We start from the raw sequence: 22,320 nt of genomic DNA on the forward strand, positions 1-22,320 counted from the left end.
ATAAAACAGGTTAACCCTGTAAGCAATTTTGTATAAATGCATGTAATGGGCCTCGTTCATGAAACTTTCATAAATATATGAGTAAACTGGGAGTAATGTAAAATGTACCTTTCCTCTGGATTCACAAACGCTGCGTACACCCCAGATTTGTTCGTTAAATGTGTGTATATTAGCGAATTCCAAACATTTGTAAATAGTGCGCCAGTTCATGAAAGAAAGTCACTCTTTTCGATCAGAAGGTTATTTTACTTCAAAACCACACAGAACCGGCAAAGTTTAAAACTCTTGTTTTATTGTCCAAGGAACAGGTCTCTGATCTGTTCATTGGTGGTTATTTATAGATGTTAGTGAATGTAACAGGTTTGTATGGTGTTGCAGAGCTACAGAGAAGAGCTGGTGGAGGTGGAGGAGGCTGGGGCAGAGGGGAGGTGCAGCTCTACGACACCCCGTACGAGGAGCGGGTCCCGGGGCATCCGGATCTGCCGGAGGAGGGCAGGGAGAGCAGTCTGCCGCAAGACGATGAGAGGCCAGCTGATGAATACGACCAGCCCTGGGAGTGGAAGAAGGAACATATCTCAAAGGCATTTGCAGGTAAGCAGAATCTTGGAAAAGTCAAATCGGCTGCTGGCAAAAAATTGCTGCTCCACTGAAAGAGCTTTCCTATTCAGATGACACCACCAAGCACTCTTTATTATTAAACCGTCACACAAACACTGTTCAATACATTTTCAATCAATCAGTATGGATAAAATCAAGTCTTGCTCTAGGTTGTTGTTTTTATTTTTTAATAAATGCCCTGATTCACCCAAGAATGTCACATTTTGGAAATAAAATGGGTTGTCAATGCCATTTGACGTTGACTTTCAACTACTCATTTAAGAGCAGTTTTATAGATTGGGATGTATAATTTCTTTATTTATTTTATGTTTAGCTGAATTCGATTTGCTTTGGTTTAGGTCATTAATGTTTTGGTTATTTGAGGATAGGTGGATTGCTCCGTACTGATCTTATTGCAGTGTTTCCCCTATATGCATTTTGCAGCAGTGCTGCGCCAATGCTGAATTATGAGCGCTGCGGTTGGGATTTCACATGGTTAATTTCATATTCTTGGCGCAACATAACGCTTGTCTGCCCAAGTCAGCTGTGCGCATTCTACACTGCGAAAGGGACCCCACCACACACACACACACAAATACACGCACTTACTCACACTGACTTCACTGCATAACATTATATGTCAAACTTGCTTAATTTCAAGTGGCCTGCGAGGCCCAAGCTCATTTCTGAAACGTAGGATGGCATGGGATCGCTATGTTTCACTGAACAATCAGGTAGCGCTTTCCTAGTGAATATAAATAAGCCTTCCCATCATCTGTATGTTTTGGAGTGCATTTTGCTCGCTTCATTTGTTTCGCTACACGTGTCAGTTATCAACACGGCTTAATCATAGTAGCATGAGTGCAGAGCAGAAGTGTTATTTCGTGGACTGGTCTCAACCAAACAACAGACTATTTTAAATGCACTTGTGAACCACTGAGATCTGCGGTGGGGCTTAAGAAACCCCTTTGAATGTGGTACAGAATTGTCTGTTGCAAAACTCATGTCTCCCACATTCTAAACGCCACTGACAAAGAAAACATAAATTAGAAGGCTTTTCAATTCCCAGATCACAACGCTTACAAATCTTTACCATGGATTTACTGCATTAACACTAACTGTACTGTTTTACGTATGGTAGTTGTGGCAGAAAACCTTTCTGAATGCTGTTTTTTAGTTACAAAAATGCCATAGTTCTTTATATAAACCGTAGTGAGGAGCCATGCATGGTTTTACTTATGGTTACCATGAACTATTATAAGTATAGTTGTTAAAACTATGGATACTATGGAAGAACTATCAGTTAAGCTATCAGTTTTCCATCTGTGTAAAATCTGAACTCTTGTAATGCTCTCTGATTGTAGGAAGATGTAAGTTGTTTTGTTTGCCTTCAGAAATTCCAAGTCATGACTGTAGTTTAATTAGGAGGTGCCTGATGAAATGAATCTGTAAATAAGACCCAACTTATTCACACTGTCAAAATATTTCAGTTTAGCCATATACATTTTTTTCACAGATGTTACTGTTATTAATATCATAATTTTAATTTGCATCCCAACCTCAAAATCAATGCTTTACTGTCAATTGTGCATTTCAATGCACATAACATGTAATATTTTTTGCATGGGTGCAACCAAAGCGGGTGTTGTTGCCACAATTTCAAAGGGCCCTTTGAGGGTACAACTAAACCCTGATGTGGCCCAGGCTGAAACTGAGTTTGACACCCCTGTTTTATCTATTCTTTGACCAACATGCATTAATACGAGTCCGGCGTTGTAGGCTTGTGGACGCGTGCACAACAGCACCGCTGCTGAAAAGAATCCTTGGGGAAACACTGTGTTGCATCTGTTGAAGCTGTGCCCTTGTGTTTGTGTGTGGTTTGCCGAACTTGCAGGCAGTAGATGAATGCGCTGCCACAGGGCCAATCATGTTTTATTGTGCTGTATCTCTGAGTTAGGGTTCAAGGTGACACTGGAATAAATAACACCTCTCCTGCACCCACCAGCACACACATCCTCCAACACACACACATATACTGTACACGCACTTCCAATAATTAAGGCTTCCCTCAGCATGTCTTATCTTCGTTACAGCAGAGTTAACAGTCAGCAGCATTGCAGTAACATGCATGAGCACAGCACTAAACACCATGGAAAGTGCATTTGTTTACAGCCAACATATTTTAGCTGAGAGAAAGCGAGCAGAAGGTGTCCGTGCGCAGCGGACGCATGCTTTTGTAGGGCTCTCAACACAAAGGCACCATTTACGTCTGGTATTAAGATGCATTTTGGGCAATCCAATCACAAGTGGACAATTGAAACACATGTTTTACATCTGGTTGAATATGCGTCTCTTGAGCACTTGAGGGGACGTCGCTACGGTAGTGTATTACTGCATGATAATAAAGTGCAAAAGCTATTTGTAAAAGAACAGTGCACGAAAAATGCCGCAATTTCTCCCAGTTATACTTGAATTTAATCTAAGCACAAATGTGACGTTTAGAGCAGAATTCTGTTATTTTAGTGAAATGCCTGAATTATCTGAGCTTCAGATGTGTGTGCCTCGCTTCTGTGTTATTGTATGTTGATATCACTTGTTATAAAGTTTCAGATTGTACGGTTATTTTCTTTCAAAACCGCATAGAGCCTTTAAAGTTTAAAACTCAAGTTTTATTGCAGCAGTTGATTGGCAGGTGAGCAGGCGGTCTTTAGCTGCTATTTGAACTGAAGGGCTGATAGGATGTTGTAATCGGATATCTGACAAATATACCAGTGCCGATTGCGACAGTCGATGATCGACAATATCGGAAAATTACAAATCCATGCAGCTGGGAAGTCACCAAACATATTAAATGTCACCACAGAGTTTGAAATTGGTAGCTGCCAAATGTGGGTAGCCTATATCATGCACATGGCGGGTACACAAAGACACGCGGTAGAAGAAACACACTGTATTATATTTTGAAGAACAGACGACAGAAAAGCTGTCTATGTACGTCTCTGACGCGCTGTTTGTTCAGAGGCGTGCAGCGGGAGCGTGTATCATGGAACAGGCGCATGTAAAACCGTTCTCACTCTTTTCTGTTTCAATCGTCTGAAAACTGTTTGCAAGAATAGTATCATCTATGAGAATGCTGCAAATGACCTCGGATCACCTCAGGAGGAGCTCAAAGTTTATTTTGCTTTATTTCATGCATTGCGAATGCATCTGCAGGTTCACTTTATAGCCTACAATGTTTAAAACCAAAACAAGTTCACCTTGTCCATAAAAATGTATATTTAATTATTGTTATATCATCATCATTATCATTATTATGTTTACATTATAATTGTCTTAATATCTTTCTAGTAGTCTTTGTATAATTTGTATTGATGATTTCCCACCTTTTGGAGACGGATACTTGCGTGATGTCAAATGGAAGGGTGATTATATACGATTGTTTGACCGCTTTATTTTATGTGCTTTTTTGTTTCGTTTGGAGTGTAATTTTAATTTAGAAATATCTTTGGTTTAACTTTTATACATATTTTAAAGCAAAATCATTCAAGCAAGAATGTTCACTGATCCCACAGCCGGGGGGGTTGACGATGTAATTGGATGTTGTGACATTTCTTTTAAATAAAAAATGGTCTCCCAGCCCTAGTTCAAACGCATTCATATGGATGAGCATTTACATACTGTATGAGCCCAATGTGGCCGTGTGGGCTTTCACCCACATTTGACTAAAGTCCAACTAAATATGTTTAAATATGTCCGTTTTTGCCTTAAAGGATCACAACACCCCCTGTCTCAGCAAAGTTGTGTTCTCATCACATTTTCTAAAGATGCAGCCAGTGGGGTGAGGGGAGAAGGGTGAGGGAACATAACAGCATCAAAGATTCTCTCAATTACTTGTAAGAAAATGCACAAATTAAGTATACGCCATTTTGTAAGTTCACAATTCAATAAACAGTATCACACTGGGCATTTTATATCATGCAATTAATGCTCAAATAAATGCAAAGCCATGTACTCTGTATTGAAAATATGTGAATGTTTTTACACGATAATAACTTTCCAAGACGTTGATTCACAAATATAAGTGCTTAGAATGGTTTACACACTAAGGATGGATGGATCGATAGTGTTTGTGCCTCTGGGACAATCAATGTAAACCCTGTCTCTGTCAAACGAGCCCCAGTCAGACTGTCTACCACACCACATATCTCAAAACACTCACTTTAATAAATGTGTGCTGCACAAACATTTAAAATGTTTTACCATGGATTGAAAGCCCATCCTATCCCTCTGTCAGCAGCAGGGTGGGACTCGCATCGGTACTATCAAGTCTCTCAACTGACTTAGCATTTGAGAGTTTGAAAACAGCACTGGTCAAGTGGTTTAATGGATAATCACAATGAGCCAGCGTGTTCTCAAAGGATAAGGCCACACAGTCTCATTAATTATTATGAGACACTGATGACGCAATGATGCACTATAGTACAGGGACACGTCACATCATGTGATGTTGACTCGATGTTGATTTTAAACCTGAAAGACGAAAATAGCACAATAAGAACCACTTTTCTCTTAAAATGAAAATGAATAGATGCTTACTTTTCTTCTATCATTTGTATCATACAAATCTGGTAACATCTCAGAAAATGTAGTTTAGTGCTTCATGACCCTTTAATATAGAATTCAATTATCTGCTATTTTACAATGCCAATGAATGTGGCTTATCAAATCAGAAAATGCATTTGAAACAAAACGTTAAAATTGAAATTACAAAATGAGAATATAAGAATTTGGTCATACCGCATACCCCTCTAGATTGATGGAGGAAATGTATTGTCCAATCACCAACAAGCTAGACTGTGATGTGTGTGTGTTCATGTGTTTGTTTGTGTGTTGTGTGTGTGTGTTTGTCTATGTGTGTTTTTCCTCATGCGAGTGAAGTGATTTGTGTGCAGTGCTTGTGAATCGCGAGGAGGAGGGTTAGCCTTGTGAGTGGAGGGCCGCAATCAGTCACAGGCTGACACCTTTGCTCTCCTTCAGGCTCACCTCCCTCCCTCTCTCTGTCGGCCTTTTAGCTCTGACAGGTTTGTCCTCCTGCAGTGCTGACACACTCGGGCTGATAAACCACGGTGGGGGTTGAGGGGGCATCTCGATCCACCAGCCCCCTCCACTTCCACACCATCTCCTCCCCCTCTGCCCCTCCAGCAGTGGTGATTATCACACTCAGGGGATGAAAGAGAGTGAAAGAGACAACATGACTGAAAGAGCGATGAGCTGAGGGGGACCGGGAGAAAGGACACATTTAAGCATCTTTAGCACATACACAGCCATTTCCAATGATAATTTTAGAAATGTGTGGGCTATGATTGGGCCATTTCAAATGCCAATTAAGTGCCTTTAAGGACATATGAATGTTATGGTTATTGATCTTTGAAATAATAGTTTAGTTTACTATATGGACCTAAATAATGTTGTAGACTAACTATATGTACATTCTCATGGGCTGTTATAATCGAGCATCAGCCTGTTTTTGCATTGTCGAGCTACAATATTCATATTTTTTTTATTTTTCAAGAATACTAGATACAATATGTTATATTTGAAGGAAGGATGTTAGCTAAAGAAATGTTGAAAAACATCATCTCTGTCTTTCGGAGCAATTTGTTGTCCAATTAATATGTATACAAGTAGTATACATGCTAGACGAAGCCGAGCTACAATCGCATTATTTGTGTCTATTGGTCAGACTTTAGACTGATACGAAAATTAACTAAACCATTTACATAATATTTTAAAAAGATGAATTTGCATTTTAGGCTGACTGAAATCAAAGTTTTAAAGTGCATGTAAACATACCGAATGCGCAATCGAGTATTGAAAAAAAGGACGTACTAGAATGCGTAATCGAATATTTGAAATCGATTTTTGAACTGAAACTTTCGAACTAGATTTCGTATGAAGTTGCAGCTGAGTTTGCAAAAATCAGACTGATAATATTTTAGTTGGACTAAAGCATTTACGTAACATTTTAAAAAGACAAAATGTAGTTTTCGCGGAAATTCAACTTTTACATTTTGTGTAAACGTACCGATTGCGTCCAAACCAGACGCGATGTAAACTTTACAGCGAGAAATGAAACTAACTAAGAAAAAATTATGTTCGACACCACAATCACAGCCAATTCTGTATTCAAAAACTTGTCTTGGGCTTTGCTTCTTAGATCACTTATGAAGAAGTCAGCCAATCATATCAGAGGCAATTAACATAAAGTCTTAAAGGTACAGTAGGAAATAAATGCCTAATTCATCCTACAGGTCTAAACGAGAGGGTGGAAAAGGGTAATGTAAAACGAAATCATGACTGTTTTTGGTACACGAAAACTTGACGCACATTTATAAGTGGACTTTAAGGTCAAGATACAACAAAAGTGTGAAAAATGCTCCTTAAAATTACTCCCTCCCTAAAGTCCATTACCGTGAGCGCTCGTTGTAACATCATTTAAACAATGTTCTGAACTCCTTTGCTTGCCTTCACAACAGATGGTTTCATTTTATTTGCATCTCAGCTCGGTTTTCTATTCTCAGTTCACTTTTTAATAAACGCATGTGATGTGACGGTGAAATCTTGGCCTGGTCCAGCAAGTCTTAATTAGGCCATTGCAAAGCTGTCACAATCCACTCAATTATGGCAATCACTTAAGACACATGGTCACTCGGCATGTCCCTCAAGCCCTTTCATACGCTCATCAACCAAAGGGATGCATTCAACAGTACACAACAGACTGTAGATCACAGACTCACACAGGTAGAGAATGTGTGGACTAGCGTGTTTGTATTTGGTGTGGATATGTATCTGTCATTTTGTTCATTTAGGAGCTTAATTGTACTGTTTGTGTTCTTGAGTTGGTGTTTGACACTTTAAATATGACATCATAAAAACCTTGACTAACATTTATAAGTTAACTTCTGAGGGGAAAAAATGAAATGCCACAAAAGTTTAGAATTTGTTCTTGTGATGAGGAGGAGAGCCGCGGCCGTCCGCCAGGGTATGGAGGAGTAGCTGCCGGCCGCCGGGAGTCAGAGGAACCGCTGCCATCCTCCAAGAAGGGGAGGAGCCGTTCCATCCACCAGGGGTTGGTGGACTTGCTGCCGTCTGCCAGGGAGGAGCAGCTATTGCCCCCAGAGGGTGGAGGAGTGGCTAATGACCAGGCGACGGCATGTCCTGGTACTTGCGAGCAAGTTTTTCTCTCTCTCGAACTGGCATCCCCGACTCCTCTTTATCCCCCTCCCGCTGATTGAGCTGATTCAGCGCCGGTTGTCTATTGTTACGGCCCGGACACGCCCTCCTCCTCGTCACAGTCCTTTTTCTGGGAGGGCATGGGCCCAAACTGAAGTGAAGTGTGAACTGCAGAGTCCGTTTTCCCTCGATAAGTGAACATTTTTATATGGCTAGAAGGCCTGCTAAGGGAACATGGAGTGAGCGAGTGTGAGCGAGTGTGCTTCTCGTGTCCTGGTCTGTCAAGTCACTGTGAGCAAGCCTGAGGGAAATGAGAATGGCTCCTATATCCATTTATTTTCCTCTTTTTCTCTGTGTGACAGTAATGAAAGACATGTCCTGAGTAATTCTGTCTCTCACAAATACACAGAGGCAGGAGAGAGATGAGAGTGGTGGGGGAATATCATCTCACTTAGGAGGAGAATTGAAAGTGAGAGAGTAGAATAGGTGGCTTACAGAAGATAAAAAGCTGAGGCAGTGGAGCGGAAAAGGATTAATTCAATGAGTGAAGAGAAAAGGGATATGTTTGGTATTGCTTTTAGTAATTTACGTGAACAATAAGCGAAAGGAAAATGCTGCATTTGCTGTTTTGACTAGCACTGGACAACAGCAAAAAAAAATAAAAAATCTGACATTTGATGATTGATGATATATGTTTTATTTTAATATATAAAAAGTGATGCAAACAGTGTTGGGGAAGGTACTCATCATAGATACTTTGGAAGTTACTCTTTTAAAAAAGTAGTTACTAACAAAAAGTAGGTAACTACATTGAAGCTATATAAAGAAGAAAATATTTATGAATATATAACAATTGCAATTTTACTATAGAAAAACCATGGTTAATTGTATCAAAACCATGTTTTTGCCAAAAAACAACACAAACTAGAAAACCTCTTTGATATATACTGTATGTAAGTGTATCGAAATATAGTGACTACATTTCATTTAAGTCCATTTAAGGCTGCACGATGCTCAACTGAATCAGTGAATCCGTTATTTGAACTGGTTTGTTTGTTCCCAAAACCAAATATAAGTAAAGCGTTTATTTTAACCGGTTCATTTACATGAACTGTCCAAAAGAACCGATTCACTAAAAAGATTTGGTTTTCACTGTGCTACATTTAAAGAAAGAGAGGACTGTTTAGGTCAGTGCGTTTGACTACCGGTACTCCCTCGGCTCCATTGTTGCGTTCACAATACAATGTGACAAATGTATCATTCTGTGACGCTAGAGTGCTACTCGTAAGAAAATTTTGCTTGTTTGTGTAAAAGCTGTACTGTTGGGAACTACTGTCATGCTACTGAAAAATTTGGCAACGTTAGTAGCATTGCTACTTTTGGTAAAATATTCCACAACACTGGATGCAAATGAATCAATGAAAATTTGTATTTGAACTGATTTACAGAATTGAGTCGAACTTGCCAAGTGTAAGGCTATTTGTTCTACTGAAGTTTGAAACCACTATTTAAACATCTCTTTCTTAACTCAACTCAATTTAACAAAAAGAACTTGCATGTCACAAGGAAAGGTCAAGAAACGTATGTAGTTTAATGACTCATATCTTCAGAAGATTTAAAGGCCATATACTGTATAATATTTTCTTAATTATATACCACCAACAAAATCATCGCAAATATCATCATGATTATTCAATATATCACCCAACCTTAGTTGTGACCAAAATAATGATCTTTAGTGTGGTGAATATGAACAGATATCTCATGATATCTCGTCACACTGTAATTTTCACATAACATACATTAGCAATAAATATTTCCACTTGCACGGCACAAAATGTGTTAAATGAATCCTGATACCAAGAGAAAATTGCTCCAGACGAGATTTGACATTGCAAGTAAAAGTGCTTGCTATGCATAAAGAGCATTTAAAGTTTTGTTTGCACCCTAATATACATCTAATAACATCTATCGTATAAACTGACACTTAATCACAGTCTTCCAGTGATCTAATATGGTTTCTCTTTTTATTAGATACTCAAATGAGACTTTGATTATTCCAGATGGGTTCTTGCACTTAGAGTAATCTGCCGTCTCGGCACATTTCTAGCAAGAGCCACATTTCTCTTTATATCTCTGCTTTTGTGGTAATGATATATGAATGGTGTGGCTATCGGTCCCAGCGTGATGTATTGTAGCCCAGCAATGACCTTTATGGTGAGTGGCTCCCTCTCCTTAGTGTGAGTTTTGTGCAGGACTACGGCTAACAGGCACTGGTGCACTGCCCATTGTCAGTCTGACGGAGTTTGACAGGCATGCTGGGACTGCAGGAATGATGGGATGGCTAATGCAGATCATTAGAGTCATACAGTGAAGGGCTGTGGAGGTCACTGTTCAGATTAAGGGGTTGAGCACTTGTGGGTTTGCAGATTGATTAAAAGAGGTCGACTGATATTGGATTTTGCAGATACCGGTAACTACAGTAAGATGGTAGAATAACCTGAATACCAATGAAACTGTCTAGTTTGGAATGCCCAATTCCCAATGCGCTCTAAGTCCTCGTGGTGGTGTAGTGACTCGCCTCAATCCGGGTGGCGGAGGACGAATCTCAGTTGCCTCCACGTCTGAGACCGTCAATCCACGCATCTTATCACGTGGCCTGTTGAGCGCGTTACCACAGAGACATAGTGCATGTGGAGGCTTCTCCGCGGCATTCACGCACAACACACCACTCGCCCCACCGAGAGCAAGAACCACGTTATAGCGACCACAAGGAGCTTACCCCATGTGACTCTACCCTCCCTAGCAACCAGGCCAATTTGGTTTCTTAGGAGACCTGGCTAGAGTCACTCGGCACACCCTGGATTAGAAAACGCGAGTCCAGGTGTGGTAGTCTATTAGAGAAGTGTAGCATATCTGCCGATAACCAATAGTTGTCAAAGTCACTGACGCCACTAATTTATCAGAAAGAAGGACATTCTTCAACCTCTATAAGTCTTAGTCTCTATAGATTCATCCATACAGTGAATATAAAAAGTTTACACACCCCTGTTGTTAAAACAACAGGTTTTTGTGATGTTAAAAATTTAATCATATCAGAATTTTTGCAACTTTAATGTAACAATTACAACCTATGTAATGACACTGAAAACCAAAGTGACACATTTCAGAGAAAAAAGGAAAAAACTTAACTGCATACATGTGCACGCCCTTTTATAATTGAGTATGTGGCTGTTTTCAGAATCAACCAATTATCAAGCTCATGTGAAATAGTACACACCTGTCTTCACCTGAAAGTGAGAAAGTATGGCACAATAGTGACAATATCAAGAACAGGACGTCCCTCCAAAATTGATGAGAAGACAAAGAGAAAACTGGTCAGGGAGGCTGTCAAAGAGGCCTACAGCAACATTAAAGGAGCTGCACCTCTTTCTGGCAAGTGCTTGTTGCTCCCTACATGTGAAAACTATCTCCCGTATTCTTCATCTGTCTGGGCTATGGGGCAGGGTGGCAAGACCAAGCCCTTTCTGATGAAAAAAAAAAACATCCAAGCCTGGCAAAAACCTATATCCAGTCTTCCAAAACCATGTGGAAAAATGTGTTATGGTCTTATGAGACCAAGATTACATTTTTTGCCCAAAATTATAAAAAGGTATGTTTGGCACAAAAACAACACGGCACATTAGCAAAAGAACACCATACCCACAGTGAAGCATGATGGTAGCAGCATCATGCTTTGGGGCTGCTTTTCTTCAGCTGGAACTAGGGCTTAAGTGAAGGTGGAGGGGATCATGAATAGCTCCGTGTACCAGTACATTTTGGCACAGAACCTTCTGGCGTCTGCTAGAAAGCTGACAATGAAGAGATCTTTCACCCCTCAGCATGCCAGTGATCCAAAGCACACATCCAAATCAACAAAAGAACAGCTTCAGCAAAAAAGATTAATGTTTTGGAATGGCCCAGCCAGAGCCCAGACCTGAATCCTATAGAAAATCTGTGGGGGGACCTGAAAAGAGCCGTACACAGGAGATGCCCTCGCAATTTGACAGATCTGGAACATTTTTGTAAAGAAGAGTGGGAAAATATTCCCAAATCAAGATGTGCCAATCTAACAGCCTCTTTTCCAAACAGACTGAGTGCTGTAATAAAAACAAAGGGTGCTTCAACTAAGGTTTGTTCAGGGATGTGCACACTTTTTCTCTGAAACGTGTCACTTTGGTTTTCAGTGGCATTGTATCGACTGTACTTTTTACATTAACGGTGCAAAAATTCTGATATGATTTATCTTTGTTTAATTTTTTACATTACAAACACCTGCTGTTTTAATATGTGTAGACTATTTATGTCCACTGTACATACACAGATGAATAGAAAGGTTGAAATAATTGAGTCACAATTAAATCAGTTTGTGGGCTTGCAATTAATGTCCAACATCATTATTAGGAATTGCAATAGTTAAAATATTTTAATAAATATACATATTTCGTTCCTTATATTTAATATATTTTTATATTTAATTGTAAGTTGAATATCTAAATAGTAACAAAAAATGTGGTAACTATATTGAAAAATATGTTTTTATACATGCAGTATATTTTAAGTTAGTAGTGCTTGCCTTTATTTTTCTAAGCAATCAGACTTTGAGTTTCGCCTGTCGAAACTAAATCCCTTTTGTTGTGGCAAAATATGTAACCACCTAACAACCACCCAGAAAATCCCAGCAACTATACAGAACAACCTAGAAACCACATAGCAAGGCACCAACAACCACTAGGACACCTAAAGGGGCTGTTCAGACCGTATGCGTTCTTGTTTTTTTTTACTTAATATGGTATCTAAAAAAAACATGCCGATCCTGCCTGCGAGATGTGGTGCAATAGTTAAAGACGTCCATCTGACATGTGTTTACATAGGAAAACGATTGGAAAAACAGCACAGACGGACAGAAAAATGCGTCCGGTGTTTTGAAAGGACGAGCACCATTCGCATTTGTTTTTTAATGTATTATTTTTATATATTTAATATATTTTTTATATAAAAGTAATGTTTTTAATGTTTTAAGAATTTGTTTTATTTGTGTAGTAAATTACATTATATTTTATCGCATTATTAGTATTTTTATTTATATACATTTATTTTAAATGCTTACATTTATGTACTTACTATCTTAATTAGGATTTATTTTAGGGTCAGTTTAGTAAGTCTAGTCCAGTTTGGTCATTTTATTTGGTTCATTAAGAATTACACTGGATTATTTGTAAAATCCTCAGAATTATTGGGGGAATTAGCCGGATTATTTACAGGGTTAGTCGGGTTTGAAGAAGGATTAGAGGGGCCGTGCTCTGATCTGACCCAGGCTGTTCTGGTTCTTCAGATGGGACTGTTGTAAGCACCAGGCATCAATAATGCACAGGGAGCAGGACGAAAGACTCTGCGACATTCTGTCTTCAATAATTCACCAGTCAGCAGGGAGACATATGGGCCCGCCTGTTTCTTTTTCAAAACATCACCCTGTCGTGTTTCTTTGGAGAGGGGGCGACAAAGGGGGTGGAGGTGTCGGGTGGTGGTCTGTTGATAAAGATGTCACAGAGCTCCCCTCAACAAACCCCCCCCCCCCCCTTCCAGCCTATTCTTACTCTTGTAATCCTGTCTGAGTGATTTGTATACGTAAAAAAGGCCCCACGTAAGCGTGTGAATTTGTAGTTGTGTTGGAAATGAGATTTATGGCAACTACGTTAGTGATGCACCAATGTGGATTTTATAGCGATAACAATAACTGATAATTTCACTATATATGAGTGGTGGTGGTGTAGTGGGCTAAAGCACATAACTGGTAATCAGAAGGTTGCTGGTTCGATCCCCACAGCCACCACCATTGTGTCCTTGATCAAGAAACTTAACTCCAGGTTGCTCTGGGGGGATTGTCCCTGTAATAAGTGCTCTGTAAGTCGCTTTGGATGAAAGCATCTGCCAAATGCATAAATGTAAATGTAATATAATTTTAACCTATATTTTTTGCGTTTTGCCGCTTTCAACTGGAGTGACTGGCTAATTAGCTAATTAATATGAAATTGCCAATGCTTTCACATTTGCACTTTTGGAGCATACAAGAGTTAGAATGATGCCAAAGTTCGGTTCGTTTGGGTTTTGTGAATGCTGTTTTCAAATCTGCAAACTGCATCTGGGTCCACTTGAAAAGGTGGTCTGGGGTGCCATTCATGGAAACTCTGGTGCTGTTTGCTGCTGATATGAACACAATCGGACCAAATCACTGAAGTGAACCGCCATTGATGACGCATATTTTGCGTCTTTGCAGGCTTCCGATCGCAATTATTATGGTATAATGCATTTCTCATACCTGCCTGTGTCCAAATAAATCACTTTCATAGAGCACATCACATCCTTCATCTTTGGCAACATATCCGTGGGCTTGCGGCAGACAAACACATATACATGTTGATGACATAATTGGACTGCGGTTCGGACCCAAAAAATATGATGTGAACAGAGACCAGCGTGAGGGGGAGGAAACAAACTCCTGTTCGGTCCATCAATTGAACCAAGTGTGAAAGCACCCTAATTTGCTGTCAATTTTGAAGGTGTTCAGTTTAATTGTTTTTGAAACATTATTGGAAGCAAAAACAGCGTAATTGTGTCATATGTTGTTAGAATGGTCAAAACTAGTACAATGCAACACATATATTTGTTTTGCTCGCAAATTATTTGTTGTGTTAAAAAACAGCAAGAGGAGTGCAACTGAATGAAATGGAGTATTGGTGTCTCAAGACTTATCATCAAAATTCCAGAAAACAAAATGCCCATCCCTAGCTTGTTTGCCTTACAAGAGTACTTGTGTGAGTGTTGGTAATGATAGTTATGGGATTTAGATGGTAATTATATGTTGATTCAGCTCTCACATTGTATTGTCTCTCTTCGGTCTTTGTTGCATTGTCTGCATGATAAACACTGCATTGCTACTGACACCAGTGCTTTGTCTGCAGGGATGATCACTTCCTCTCTCTCTCCCTCATTCTGTGGTGTTACAAGGATGTCTGGGCCCGTGGTAAGCATGTGGATATGTGGGATGTGCAACAAACACCAATATGATTAAAAATAAAAAAATAAAGTAAAATTTGGCCATGAAAAATTATTTTGCCATTTTAAAAATGTTGGTCCAGAGGAAAGCTTTTTGCTTTAAACATTGTGAGACCCGGGTTCAAATCTTGTCCTGTAAAGTTTTTTTGTTTTTTAAGAATATTACATTGTAGCTGCATGTCAGTGGATCTATATCAGAATGACTGCAGATGAGAGGCATGCCAGAGAAAACTTTGTAATATGGCACTTTTTGTACCACTGTCTCCCTAAGATGATTCGCTGATGTTCTTCCTCTTTTGTAAGTCGCTTTGGATAAAAGCGTCTGCCAAATGAATAAATGTAAATGTAAATGTAAAACATTGCAGCTGTATAGCAGGATCCGCCACTAACAACAGCAGTGAACACGCAGCTCTTACTTGTCATCACCCTCTCTTTCTGACCTACTTGGTTACCTCTCTTTTCTCAAGTTCTCACCATTCTCTCTTTCTGTCTCTCTCTGATTCTTTCATCCTCTCTCTCCATTTCCACCATCCTCTGCGCTGTCAACCATGTACACAGATATGAAAGATCTGGCCGAGCTGCCGTGGCCGCCTCCTGTGGGACAGCTAGAGGAGGAGCCCGTCTTTGGCGAGCAAGGTGAACTTTGACATTTCGCCTACACTGCTGCCCCTCCAGTGTCTTCTTGAGTTTATCTCTTCTTGAGTTTATCCCTTTTCAAGCTGTATGAGTCACTGTATGCTAGAAACACTTCCACATTTCCTATAAACCTCCTGTTTCCTTTCAGTTTGTACCCTGATTTAGATCACTCCCAGTAGCATGTGTTGACAGCATATGGGCAGGTCTATTAGAATCCATCAAATTATGTTTTTACGCTTGGTTCAACTACTTGTTCCAAACCTCTTCCCTTTTGGGGCTCCAAATGGGCATACATTTATGTCATAAACGTGAGTAGCACCTTCATTTTCAGTAACCCTTCTCCTTTGTTATCCTGTGCACTGGCATGTGATGACTTCATAATGACACATAATGGTACACTGTCCCTGTGTCTGAATATTCATATTTCTGTACAAGAGTATGCTAAAAGTAGTATGTCAATCAAGTAGTATCTTTGATTCCTCAGTATTTGCAAAGTGGTACGTGAGAAATACCCGGATGACCTACTGCATTCAGCACGATTCTAAAAGTGTGCATCCACTGGACTTTTTATTATCCCATATGATGCCACAGGAGCTGTGAAGACATAAAATTTTAAACTCTGTATTAAAAAGGGTGGAGAATTGCGAGTCTGACAGCTCTTTTTAACTGTATGTGTTAAACATACCAAGAAACTTAAACTACGTCATATGTCATACCATCATATCTGGAAGTGAAAATGTGACAGGCGGGGCTACCCAGACGCTAGGCGACAGAAATGAAACCAATCGACTGATAAAATTTCTTGTCACCCTCACTTGTTGTTCTTGTGGCATGGTTAGGACCGCAGTGAACGTGACAAGTGATGGGCGACAACATTTTATTGGTCAAACTCTTTATTGGTACCTCTTCCAAACATGGAAGAGATACGATTTATTGGTGTTTAATCTTATCTGTTTTTCAAACAGCGATTGTCACTATTACTTCTATATAGAGCACAACAGTCTGATCCAGGAAGTAAAAATTAATACATTTTTTCCATAGGAGAATTGAGTTTTAACGAAGAGTCAGTTTACATGCTCACCAATATGCTGATTACTCCCAAAAATCAGCTTATTAAAAGCTTCGATCTGTTTATCCTTAAGCAGATTATGACCTTACACCAACAAAGGAAAGGCGTTTATGCATTTACATGAACACGTGCGTTGCCGGCTTATTAAGCATAATTAGTGTTCGAACGTGCATGAAAAGCGCTTAATATCTTATAAAACTTTAAAGACAGACCTCCCATGAGCTCCAAGGTTGTTAATTGATGGTATATGACTGTTGAAGCCATCAGTCCATGTTTTTTCAACTTCATTTAAAAACAAATTGTGGAATTTGTGATGAAAAACTACATTAACCATGCTGAGAAAGCTCCACCAATCAGGTAATCTCGGCAAACAAAGCGCACCAAAAGAGCTCCGCAGTGACCCCACTCACATGATGCACTGTTAATGACAGTCACCTTGCATTTATGAATGTACAGTATATATTATTATTTTGCCAAACTTTTAAAGAGATTTTTTTCTTTACTTGGTCAACAACTTTTTTTTCAACAAGTTACCTCATGTGACTCTACCCTGCCTAGCAACCGGGCCAATTTGCTTGCTTAGGAGACCTGGCTGGAGTCACTCATCACACCCTAGATTCGAACTCACGACTTCAGGGGTGGTAGTCAGCATCTTCACTCGCTGAGCTACCCAGGCCCCACATCTCACAGTCTTATCTCGCTCTCACTCAAACTCTCTCTCTTCTCTTTCCTTCATACAGCACAGTTTGAGGGTGCAGAGTGGGACCATTCCTCTTCACCCACAGAGCGTTTTAGGTCTTGCAGGCCTCCACTAACCACAGGCAGCATGAAGCTCTGCAAGCCCAGCGAACCTCATTCCATGATCGGGGAGAGAGTGGACCCCAACCTGCCCCTGGAGAAACAAGTGTACGTCTAACTTGTCACCACAAACCATTAGAGATTGAAAAAATCAATTGTGTCCTCATATACGAATATTTAACTGTCATTCCCTTTGAAAAGATTCTATTCCAATATGAATATTTTGGCAACCTCATACAAATTAGAATATTTATTCAAATCAAAGTGTAAAAGAATCCTCTTTAATGTATTGTAATTGCATTACTGTAATCATGTTTTAGGCTTGTTTTTACAAACTGAGGAACAAGTCAAAATGATTTTCAGTGGTAATTAACAGCTTGCCACAAAAGCTGTAATTAGAGCTTAACTTGTATTGAACCTTGATCATTCTTTTAACCCATATTTTAAAATAAAATGATCAAGGGGTTTTCGAGATACTATCATGAAAATGTCATAACGCTGCTTAACACTGCAGAGACTGAAATCCTAGTGTCTCATTTCTTTGGGAAACTCGCCCTACTGTGGTAGTATTTTATGACTTTTTAGATATGATATATGGGGGCGGTGTTCATGATTAGGCCATTAGATAGAGCAGTGAATTGTGTCCAAAACACTGCCTCAAATTAGTCAGCTGTTCAGGAAACAGAATTCCCTGGATACATCACCCACAGTCAGATAGCAGCTGTGGTGCCACAAAGCAGACAAACAGTCACGAACACACGCACTCATTCTCAAAAGTAGTTGTTTAAAGGTGTCATGTAGTATTTTTTACTTCCTAAGTCAACTTATAATTTTAGTCAAGGTTTCCTGCACCAAAAACAGTTAATTTTTCTAAGAGCATTTTAGAGAATTGCATTTTTCAGTACTGTAATTTTTAGACTTCTGTATGTACCTCTGTTATAATTAGCTAATCTCTTCACATGTGGAATGAGGAACAACACCCCCACAAAGTTGATGAAAACGTAATAAGTGTTGATCATGTCAAAAGAGCCAATCAGAACAGTGGGCGGTTACTGTAAAGTCTTAAAGGAGAAGCACCAAAACCAAATGTGTTTTGGGTGAGAATGAGGGTGGAAAATTATCATGTTAAATAACTGGAAAATATATGACCGTTATTTGTTTAAAAACAAAAAAGTTACTAATATTATAAGTGATTGATTTCATGACCATACCTGTCAACATTTGGATACCAAAATCCAAGAGACCTCTGTGGGGTGGGGGTGGGGGGGTTGTTGGTGCTGGATGGCAGGGGCAGGCTAAATACATACAAATTGAGCCGCTGTGATTTAATGTGCTGAGTAACGTAATTTTACCCACCGTGTCAATATTAAAATCAGCGCGACGCACTTTGCAAAAGGCGTGGGCATTGCTGATATGGCTTTGAGATATGAAATTAAATTCTTCCATCCAGCTGTTGTTAAATTTACATGATATATTTTTTTTTTAGTCTTCTCCTCCCATCTACCAGTGATGCTTCATTCAACTTTCCGTGTCTTCTACCCGCGCAGATATCAACAGCGCAACTGTGTTGTAGGTTGCCAGGTTGCGGTCACAAATGGGTTGAAATTAGTATGATGTGTCGATTGTGTGAGTAGGATGTGTTCAAGATCTGGCAACTGGACAACCTTGGAATTATATATTAATGTGATTATTCAAATAAAGAGGTTTGGCCCATACAAATTACGGGAGTTTCACGGTAGAAATGACAAAACGGGTGGGGGAGGGAGATTAGTGTGAAATACGCGAGACTCCTGGGAAAAATGGGAGTGTTGACAGGTATGGTCTTGACCCCTTTAATGTGCTCACGGTTTTGTTGTCCAATAATGTCGATTTCTGAGCAGCCTGTTTTTGTTTTTCCCTTTTTAGCTAAATTTCAATTGGTGTTGGGTAAATTACTTTTTAAGAATTAGAATTAGAATTACTCATTCTCTAAAATCCGCTCTAGCGCCCCTTGTGGGAATGCTGAGAATGCCGCATATACTTGCGTTGTGTTATGAATTGACCGCTTACACATTTCACAATGCAAAGACACGTGAAAGCGTGCTTGCGTAGCCAGGTGCGTCTGCCTTCACGTACTTGCATAGAGTATGTTTGCGCCTTTTAAACTGTCACAGAAATGTAAACAGATGTACATATTAACATAATCCATGTCATAATTAAAATATATTCTTCATAATATTTGTAGTACAACAATATTTACAAATTTATGTAATCCACAAAAAGTAATGACTTTAATTGAAAGTATTGACTGTAATCTGACTACTAAAATGTAATATGTAATGTTTAAAATGACTTTTTGGTTACTGTAATCTAATTATATTTTAATTAATTTGTAATCAGATTACACATTAATCTGGTTTCAGTCAATTATATTTGTATTTTTTTTTGGCATGTTCTCTTTCAGGTGGTATCACGGTGCTCTGTCCCGTTCGGAGGCGGAGTCACTGCTGACCCTGTGTAAGGAGTGCAGCTATCTGGTGCGAAACAGCGAGACCAGTCGCTCAGACTACTCTCTTTCTCTGAGGTGCAGATGTGCAAACTACATATTTTCAAATATACTTTCAGAGAAGTTGCGTCTCTGAATTCATCCCTTTCAAAGCACTGCTGCTAAAAATAAACAGGGGTTCCCCAGTTTGGTATGCCTACTTCCCAATGCGCTCCAGGTCTTCGTGGTAGTGTAGTGATTTGCCTCAATCCAGGTGGCGAAAGACGAATCTCAGTTGCGTCTGAGACAGTCAATAGTCAGTTAGCCAGAGCAATAGTGCTTATCCGGTCAAATTGGCCCTTCTTTAATAAGTCTTGATCCAGACCTCATCCTGCCCCCCCTTTCTCTCTCTTTCTCCTTCTCTTTTATTCTCCCTGAGCTGTAATCAGGCAGGTGAACAGCTCTTCAGTTCACAAAGCTCCTGCTGGCAGTGTTAATTAATATGAATGACCTGCAGCAGTCCATACACACGTGCACTCGCACACACAAAAAAGAGAGCCACACATTCAGTAATCACACAAGCCTTGTACTGCAAATGCATACTTTTTTCACGGACACAAATGCACTGCACAGAACACTTTCAACAGACTGATCTCACAGAGAAATCTGAAACCATTGGTTGACTTTTCTTTAGGTAATAACGGTATGTGCTTACCGAAATTTGAAGCACTGCTCCCAGTGGCCACAGTGATGTGTTTTTGGGCATATGGGCATGTGTGAGCTCCATTTTCCCTGTTAATCAGTGTAGAGAAATGCATATTTTATAAACGGAACCAAACTTACCCATCAGTGGAGTAAAAATGTAATGTTAGAGGGAAAAATGCAACCTCCGAATCGCTTGTCTGATTATGCAAACGTGATAACTTCCTAGTTTCAACATGGGATCCAAACTCTGGTCTCCAACGCTGCTGGCACAACACGTTTCTGATCGCGCCACAAGTGTAGGTAAACGCACATAAGCCGATGCAAACATTTCTTGATAGGAGATAACACTTGTCAGTGAGTCGACATAATGTTGCTGAACCTAGGGTACTGGAACTCACGCAGACAACATACTGAATTCCCATGTGATCATGTTTCAAGAACACACTATGGCTTTGTTCAAACAGGCAGTGAAAATTCGATGTTTTCGGCACATTCGTAGATTTGAAATCCAAAAGGTCTTAAAAATCTGATTTGAAAATCAGCTTGATGACAGCTTGACAAGATGATGTCATAATGTTATATTACCCCAATGGCCTCAGAAGTCTGAGCGAAACAAAGTGACAGCGGACCAATATTAAGAGCTTTGATTGAGCCGGCATTTAGATTCAAAGGGCTTTACTTCAAGCCCCATGATCCTACCAGGTATATGATACATATAGGAATAGTTCATCCAAAAATTACAATTCTCTCATCGTTTACTCAACCTCATGCCATTCCAGATGTGTATGACTTTGTTTCTTGTGCTGAACACAAGTGAAGATTTTTAGAAGAATTTCTCAGCTCTGTAGGTCCATAGTGAATGGGTGCCAATATTTTGAAGCTCCAAAATCCACATAAGGGCAACATGAAAGTACTCCAGACGACTCTGCTGGTTCAATTCATATCTTCAGAAGCGATAGGTGTGGGTGAGAAACAGATCAATATTTAAGTCCTTTTTTCTATAAATAGTGATTAAAATTCTTCATGCATATCGTCCCCTACTAGGCAGGGAGGTGAATTTATGATAACAAATTACTGAAATGTTGATCTGTTTCTCACACCGACCAATCATATCACTTCTGAAGACATTGATTAAACCACTGGAGTCATATGGATTACTTTTATGCTGCCTTTATATGGATTTTGGAGCTTCAAAATGTTTTGGAGCTCTTGCATTCTCTGGACCAACAGAGAAGAGATGTTCTTTTAAACATCTTTATTTGTGTTTGCAGATGAAAGAAAGTCATAAACATCTGGGGTGCCAGGAGGGTGAGAAAATAATGAGAGAATCTTCATTTTGGGGTGAGCTATCCCTATAAGTCCTGAATTTCAAAGTTCAGACAAAAATACAATTATGTCATCTACTCAGCCTTAAATTGTTTCAAACCCATATGACTTTATTCATGTGGAAGACAAAGGTATGTCCATCCCATTAAATGTGCAGTGCTCTTGTGCCTGATTTTGAAAAGGACATTGTTTATCATGAAAGAAAGATGGTCAGTCTCCTGTTTTTGTTCACACTTACCATTTTTAATTGTACAATACTGTTGTAACAGCTTCAAACTAGCCAATTACAGAACACATCTCTTCCTGTTTCTATACTTGGAAATCCAGCCATTTGGACTGAGCTATCTTAAAGGGGAAGTCTGGAATAATGTTCATACTAGGACATGGTGAATCTACT

At 39.5% G+C, this 22,320-nt stretch overlaps 1 protein-coding gene across 1 annotated transcript in view; it reads left to right on the forward strand.

Annotated features, from left to right (window-relative positions):
* The window catches only part of shdb (Src homology 2 domain containing transforming protein D, b), a 36,826-nt gene that overhangs the window by 12,886 nt on the left and 1,620 nt on the right, over positions 1-22,320 (forward strand). The window contains exons 4-6 of the mRNA XM_052122257.1: positions 379-591; positions 17,371-17,536; positions 19,872-19,991. Of these exons, the coding sequence (XP_051978217.1) occupies positions 379-591; positions 17,371-17,536; positions 19,872-19,991 (499 nt within the window). The remainder of the gene's footprint in view (positions 1-378; positions 592-17,370; positions 17,537-19,871; positions 19,992-22,320) is intronic.

Source organism: Xyrauchen texanus, chromosome 48 (genome assembly GCF_025860055.1).
Source record: "Xyrauchen texanus isolate HMW12.3.18 chromosome 48, RBS_HiC_50CHRs, whole genome shotgun sequence".
NCBI classification, from domain to species: domain Eukaryota; kingdom Metazoa; phylum Chordata; class Actinopteri; order Cypriniformes; family Catostomidae; genus Xyrauchen; species Xyrauchen texanus.